At 39.7% G+C, this 8,556-nt stretch overlaps 1 protein-coding gene across 1 annotated transcript in view; it reads right to left on the reverse strand.

Moving 5' to 3' along the window:
* Positions 1–6,747, reverse strand: part of LOC141900641 (uncharacterized) — a 31,886-nt gene extending 25,139 nt beyond the window's left edge. Inside the window, exon 1 of the mRNA XM_074787624.1 lies at positions 6,014–6,747. Coding sequence (XP_074643725.1) covers positions 6,014–6,351 — 338 coding nt within the window. The 5' untranslated portion in view covers positions 6,352–6,747. The remainder of the gene's footprint in view (positions 1–6,013) is intronic.
* Positions 6,748–8,556: the final 1,809 nt, after the last annotated feature.

An 8,556-nucleotide genomic window follows, 5' to 3' on the forward strand; every position in this document is an offset into this window, starting at 1 on the left:
GTTTCCTAAGCCGGTAGACGCCAATGGTCTAAAGGTGTTTTTGTGCGTGCACAAAACGAGACCGAAATGAAAAGGCGTCGATTATGAGTAAAATCATGCCTAACCAAACAGACAGTCAGAACGTGATAAATATTAACCGATCTTCATATCATCTTTAGTTGGTGAATTATAATGTTGGCTGAACTGACGCCACGTTAAAAACCACAGAATCGTTTTTAACTCGGGGGCATATTTTTAATAAATAGTCTGCTTGCTACCCGGGAACTCGACAAATACTCATTCTCACACACACACACACACACACACACACGCAAATATACAGACTGTACAATATATAAAAGCGATCCTCGCATAAAACTTAACGAGATGGCAAAATCTGGAGCTCAGGGACTGGCTCTGAAAATTTGGAGGTAACTGACTATATTCGAGACAGTTTCCAAAGCAATTATAATCAAATCAATCAATGTTGATGTCCCTATCAAAACTAGCAGTTAGAATCATGTAAACTGATAAATCATCAATCTGATACAATAGCGTATTGGCCTCTTTTAATCTATACGTTTATCCCCTCTCATCGACGTAACTGATAATCGTGTCTCAACTGACAGCGTGGGCGCTGGGCATGTGAGATATATAGAACCCACGAAACGCTGCACGAATCACCTTATCATATATTCGGTATAGTCGCGGAATCTTTGATCACAACAATTCGATTGGTATTTTTCAAAATCTAATTTTCTTCTAGGTGATAATTTCGGAACGATTCCTTTTTTACCAAGTTGGTTTTGTAGACCGAGTGTCCCAAGGGTACATGCTAAGCCTAGTGATCATCAAATACCATAGTAACAATAAGCCGAGTCCATGAAAATAGGCCGGCATATCTTGGACAGAACGGTGAAAGGTCAAAGATGTAAATTGTGACCATCGTGCAAAGAAATAAATCAAATTTAATGTTCGAATGCAGCAGATAAAATGTACAAGTAAAAGCATATATGACCATTTCCTAGGACGGTAAAATTTCACAACACAAAACCAATGCAAATATACACGTGCACGGATAAGGTATTTTTTTAATAAGGTCTCTCCAATGCACGGTCACACTTCTAATAAATAACGCGCTTCTTTTATGAGGGGTGGCTATATTTCCCGAATTGTCATGTTCTGAAACGTGTAAAACGAAGGCAGGTGACGGCAGTAAATTAATCATCGTGTAACAGGCCACTCCAGAGTGACAATCACTTTTAAATAAAACACATATCATTCACACCAAGCGAGTCGCCTCACTTGGCTCTAAACAATACCCCAGAGAACTGGTAGCACGAATTCGAATAAATAACTCTATAAATTGTATATATGTATATGTATATATATATTATATATAAGTCATCGCTTCGTGCCTTGTATTTGCGCAATTGTGCAGTTCGACAATTGACTTTTTGAACGTACGTGACAACGTAAAAGCGACGCGTTTACGGTAAAATAAACTCTAGTTTTACAACCGACGCGATGGGAATAACTGTTGGGATGTTCACACCAGCGTGCTAACCGGAGACACGTTGCGCAATCTTACTGTTCGGGTTACCGGTGTAGCTGACAGTTTGTTTGCGAATTGAAGGTGTGTTGTTTTATAAATATCGACGATGACAAAGATGAGGCGAGTTTTCGCCGGCGTATTACGTGATTTTTGCCGAAGAATGCTCACTCGCACACTCGAAATGTTTACTCGAAAAGTCAACGACCAAAGACCGGAAAGCGCGTACGTATTTATAGTCTGAGCAACCGCCGCTCTATCAAAAGACCCTAATCAGATTTTTGTCGTATGAATTGGTTTCGATTCTAATAATGCTAAAAACAAATAGTTCCGCCGTGAAGTTAACTACTAAAACCGACCGCGCGCACAAGTTCTTTGGCGGCTAAACTCACGCTTGATATGTAAAAATTCTAAACTTTCTTGCGAGAATTTTATTTGCAGGGAGTTTAAGATGGTCGTTTGATGTTGAGTTCGAAAAGAGTTTTCTCTTTGACAAAATTTTTACTCGCAGCTTGACTTTTCACATTGTGCTTTAACAATCGAGCTCACCGAACAAAGCGACGCATACCCGTATATAATATACCAAGGGACGAGCAATTCCATTTTTCAAATCCTGTCAAAACGTGCGACAAAATGAGGTATTTTGTCCTTAAAACTCAAAGAGCGGCAATTAATCTTGTTCACATGATTATCACATACACTTTATTGTCATAAAAATAGACACCCGTCATATCATTATAGGGGCCCACACTCAACTTACGTCATATCTAAAGAATTTTTATTTCTTTTATTACTTTTCTGATTATGATAGTTATATTTGATGTGCAAATTAAAACCTGATGGTGGATACTGAAGTGATACCAGACACATTTGACACACAGGTGAACGTCATCACATCGCAGGAACGATACAAAAGAAATAGATATATCAAATAGGGTTTGGCTGGACCTATATACGGGTGAACGAACGAACGTCACTTTTATCGAGTACTAATGTGGCGCTAAGTATTATATCACATATGTGCGCCGGTATTAGAAATCCTCGCTAAGATCCCAGGCGAAGGAAGGAAGGCGCGGGTGTCGCAGCTTCACTGGTAAAATGTGCGATGTTTCTAAAACGAACGTAATTTTCTAACACATTTCACAGCATTGATGTATGCGACTGTATTATCTATGACCAGCTGGTACCAGTGTAAGCATGCCCGACTGTCGATCTTCATTGTCACAGAAAGAGACAAGCGACGCCAGAGTGAAGGAACGTGTCATCGATAGGGGGCGATACCGGCGATGCTTTCACTAAGCTTCCGAGGTGTTTTTATCCTTATTTCCATGTAACTCTATCAATGCATATCATATTAATTTCAAGATATATACGGTTCGTGCTATGTGCCAGAACATGAGAAATATCACACACGAATACAATGCGAAACTTCTTTTTCAAAAACGCGCTTTTCATAAATAGTTTAATCGTAAATCAATGAAAGCCTGTTCGCGTTTGAGTATATCTCCTCCTTGTTCAACGACGACAAAAGTTTCCAAACGATTTCATATGAAATCGGGCTGTTTAAAGAAGAATGAAATTTTCGTTTTATACCGCCATCTCTTTCGTCGTCGTTTATTCTAATATGAAACGCATCGCCGCCAGAAGTCGTGAGATTTTCTACAGCCGAAACTCGTCGAGGCCTTAAAAGTTTAACGCGCAAAAATACTTGAAATAAAGACTTGAAAGGGAATTTCACGCGCGCAATCGCCATAAAACGAAACCCGCTAAATCTTCTACGGCAATTTCTGAAATTCAAAGTTCGCTTTGTTCCCGGGTTTTGCCGCGTACAGGAATCAAAACGTTTGAAAATTCCGAAAATCGCTCGATGACCCACGAAATATTGACAAGTTATTGTGAGAAATAGAAAAAGTGGTCGGTTAGGAAAAACTCGTCAAACATTGAGCATTGTTTTCCGCCAGAGTTCGATACGAGGTGCAACTTAACTATACGTATATACATTATAAGATATAGTATAATAGCTGTTACTATATATTGGGCAGCATATGTCGATATTAGAACCGCGTCCAGCCCTCATCGTCCCATAAAATTATCAAACCGGAACGCGCTTTGATCGAAGTACAGATGTTGAGTGTATAAAGATTGCACCAGTGTTAATGATTGTGAAAATGTATGAAATAACGGAAAACATGAACGCAATCTGGGTCCGATGCTGTTAGCTCACTCGGCCACGTACTACTGTGATTAGCTTGAATTGTGTCATTTCTATTGGATTTTTATGAGAGATGCCACTATTCGTACTAACACAATATAATATAATAAGTCCAGAAAAAAACGATCTGCTCTTGTAGTAAATCAAGATATAATGGAGCGAGGTTTCGGCTAGATGATTAGATGATGCCTGATGATGGCTATTAGAATGTAGCCGAACATTGCTCGAAAATGTATACATTCAATACAATAACTTTTCATCTTTTCTGGACTTAGTGTTATTTCCTATTCATCTTACACGAAAATTGTGGATCTTCCCGACCTATACCGCTAAATCATAACATCGTAGACAATGTATATCATGTTGCTAGGCAAATTGACCAGTACTTAAGCTGTAAAACTCGTCCGGAGTTTACCACACCCAGGAAACCTCCGCATTACGCATCAGACCAAGAAACTGCGGCGCCAAACGGACATACTAATCCGATAGACGGACCCTAATCCAACTTTCAAACCGTGTATCGTTTATCTCATCAACATAGTTCTACTGGTAATCCGCAATAATCTCCGAATAATCCGATATAGATGTCGATACCGAATGAATGAAATGTTTACATTTAGCGACTGTTTACTGTGGGGTTTTACCGCTTGTTTTCTATGGCTTGTTATATTGCATCTTCGAATTTATTAATTTATTTTCGAGCGGCGCTTTTTATTCGAAAACGAGCATGTGGCATCGCGGAAAAAAAACCGTGCACATATATAGAACTATAATTAAGTTGGCGGAAGTATCCGACGAACAAGACCGAACTTATCAACATATCTGGGGCCAAATAATCGCGGGGTATGTGAATTTCACGACGGACACGCCACCGAAAATTAGCCGTTTGACTATAAACGCTAGCAGAGCCAGTGAACAGCGTGTCGCGGTTATTTTCTGTGTATAATTAGGGAAAGCTCAGTATTATTGACGCCGAAGCTCAGATTAACCGATGTGGTTTATGTCACTAGAATTGGAGTCTGGCGGTGCTTTGTCTGCTCGCGATTATAAGTACTGTTGTATATACACAGCCGATGTGTAATAATAAATTAAGGTCAAAATTACTGTTTAATTTTATAGATAAATTAGGCCCGTGACTAAACGGTCACTTTCGCTAATAATGGTGACTATATACGAGCTATTAATTCTTCAGTATCTGTCGAACATCTCCATTTATTGTGTCATTAAATATACGATACAGTCGAATTTTCCGCGCGATTGTTACATATTCTTTCCGAACGTGTTTATATCATTTTAGCTTGATTTACGTTTATATCTGCGAGCGCGGCTATTAAGAGATTCTGGATCGCGAAGGCTTACATCACCGGTGAAAACATTTCAAACGATCGCTATAATTCCCGATATCATGATACTGATTTAATTTCTCAGATCATTTCTCATGAAATAAGAAGAGAAAATTTCGTATAAGATGTAGACCTAATTTTCCCTCGAATCGCTCAAACCCTGAGAATTATTTCGAGATTTTTATTGGTTCGGATCAATGGTCGGTCAAATTGGCTCCGCGTTGACGGTCCGGCCGAGATAACTTTGATAATACATTTGATAATTTTGTATTATGTGAATAAACGCGTAATTTTACAAGGCGATTGCTGCTTTTGTGTGTAATTATGAGAAGCCAGACGCTGACTATATTTACTCAAGCTTGTTCGATGCCACTGGTGATAATAATATAAAAGATAACCACATTACAAAACATGGCGTTCGCAATATCGTTTTTGTTTATGGCCGAAAGACAAAATTAAAACCGAATATTTTTATGCAAGTCGTTTATAGAATACGAATTCAGATATTACTTATCAAATAGTATTGAAAAATATCAAGTTAAATCGTCGACGACCCGTTTGTCATATCACTATCAATTACAGACTTCTAGCGACCGCAATGCTATCAATGCAAACAATCTACAACTAACGACTTAAAGTATTCCTAAGCTGGTTTCCTAAGCTCTGAAATCAGCGGGCTTATGTTTGGCGGCCCTTTGATATTCGAAAATATATCACTTGTAAATACACGTGCTTATGAATTAAAGTATAGCGGATTAGATATGAACGAGTCGTCTTAAGTACCCGAATTCTTCACGCTATTCATCCCCCGAGATAAGCCGAATCGCGACCATCATCTCCGTTATAAACCGGGCGCGAGTTCGGATAAACATGCTTATTAGCTGAAATACGAGTCAATTGAGTCATAACCGATATGATTAGACCTACCTGCCGGATTTCGTGATAACCATCTCCGTTCCGAGGGAATGGAATTGCTCCCAAAGATCTTTGCCGTCCAGTTCGACTTTCGGGTCGTCGTGAACATCGCTGTCGGAACAGTCCAAGGTCCGCAGAGGCCGCAAATGTTGCCCGAGAACGTCACCGTGCGAAAGAGGTGTCCTGGATACTGTCTGTTGCAGTTTAGGCAAGATTGATGCTGGTAGTCCATGATGGGGCAGCGAAACCCCTGGCAAATAATGTGGATGTGTCAGCAAGGAATGTACGCTATAATCCGAATGCCTTGGTAGAAAGAACGGATTAAATGCCATATCCGTTTCCAGTCTCATCTGTACAATGTGGTATGGTAAACACCAATGCTACTGTCCTTGTGTAGTATCTCTGTGGTATATGTCACCCGTAACTATTGTGTTGCTGTACGTCGTTTAGCTTTTCGTGCGGATAGCTTCGCGAACAACGCCGATGATTGGCTGATCTGAAAGCTCGAGCCAATCCGGGTGTTAAAGGGGCGTTCGATTCACGGCTCAATAGGGGACGTCGTTAACCGTTCGGCGGCGAATCGTTCGCTTTTATTGTCAATACGTGTCCGTGTGTCAAAGAACTATAACACCATGTATATCAACGCCATCTCTCGACAAACCTTTTCTTATTCTAGTTTTTATACCCGCGTACACGAAGCGTCTAGTTTATATGCCCTAATCTTCTCGAATCGGCCGAGTTTTCGGGGTTTTTAAAAGTGTAGTCTGCGAATTTCCACCGTTTCGAAAATCACGCCCTTTTATGATTGGCGTTCAAAGGTGTGAAAAGAGCTGTCAAATTAACGACTTAAATGCATTCATTTATTATTCGCTAAGCGCCATCTTAGAAAAGCATTTCTCATGTACACTTTCGTTCTTTGGCTCCTGATAAAGCTATCGTTCTAAACGCGATGCTGAAAAATACGTAAAGATGATATTAAAACTTAACGGCGAAATTGTTAACAAATAATATGCGTGAATTGCGGGTTCGGTCGGCGTGGTTACGAATAATGCATCTAATCATTACGTATTCAGCCGCTAATCGGGCTCACGTGTTTAAGTACCACTGGCGCCGCGGCGTTCGCCGTCGGACAATGGCGTCAAACCCTGAACTCTCAGCCCCGATCGCTCGGCAAACATTTTCATTATGCAAATGAAATCCACAAACAAATCAACCAAAACAGCATTTTATCGCGCAAATTACAGGCTACCCGGCCCAGTCGACCACTCGAATGAATCTTCCACTGTTATCGACGTTATATATCATATTATATACGTTTCGACGCACGCTACTTATTCTAAGGAAATTCTATTTGATACGTGTTCGAAAAAAGTACCAACTTCGGGCAGTAAGACCATTAACAAACATTTTCTAAATAGAATAGAAAGTTACTATACATCCAGGCCTCACACCTATATTTTATTACTGGTATAATATTCAGAGACTCGAAAATTCTTATAATCCTTTGTATTAACTGCTAATAATCACTACGATGGGCTATTCAGACGATAATTTTGCGTCTTCTTCAGGTCAGCAACGGACCTCATGTGTTCATATTCATCTCGCAGGGAACCAGACATGTAAATTGAGGACAATTTCGGGCCAGGAACGGATTGAAACGGGTGCGCAATTTGCGTTTTAATTTACATGCGTTGTTTCGGCGATAAAGCTCCAGTTTGAAACCCGTCCCTTTTTGTTGCCAAAACAAATGGATTCCCGGTGGTCTTTTTATCGGCGAGACAATGCCGTGTAATTGGCAATGACAGCCGAGAGGATTAATAAGTTTGTGAGAAACACGGCAAGGTGTAATGGGTTGCGCTGGGCGTCCCAGACTGCAATATCTGCTAGGCGCCAACGACAGATTGCTAGCTTGTAACTGCCGAGTAATTAAGTTAAAACTAGCGATGAGAAGGAAGTCAGAATCGACGGGTCAATTTGTGTATTAGTTTTCTGTTCAAACAAGCGCTTTCCGAGATTAAAAAACTCCAGGACAACGACGTTTAATGCGAAATTTATAGAACCATCCGATATCAACTATTTATAATTCACTTTTAGATTTATGGAGAAAAAGTGCGTGTACCTATTGCAGATTTTTCAAACTTGTGAAATAACCTGCGAATTTTCTGGAACTTTCAAACCGTCATTTTGTATTTGAAAATTTCTAATTTCTATAATTTTCACGATACGATTATCAAAATTCTGTAATTTATTTTGTAAAAAAAGACCGTTGCAATTGAAATGGTGAATACGTTCTTAAAAAACAATATCCAAAAGCAGAAAATGGAATGATCGAATCGAAATGGAAAAGAAAAGAGATCAAAAACCACGTTGTTCCACAAGAAAATTCTTAATTTATGTACGGAAAAGCCGAACTTTTATTCAGCATGAAAATTACTTACCCAAGACGGTAGAAAACAAAAACTGAAGCCCAACGATTGACACCCTGCTAGGTTCGTTTACTTACAGGTATGAGATCCGACAGCAAATACGTGATAATAAACGCTTAAACGACAAGC

This window comes from Tubulanus polymorphus, chromosome 2 (assembly GCF_964204645.1).
Source record: "Tubulanus polymorphus chromosome 2, tnTubPoly1.2, whole genome shotgun sequence".
NCBI lineage: Eukaryota > Metazoa > Nemertea > Palaeonemertea > Tubulaniformes > Tubulanidae > Tubulanus > Tubulanus polymorphus.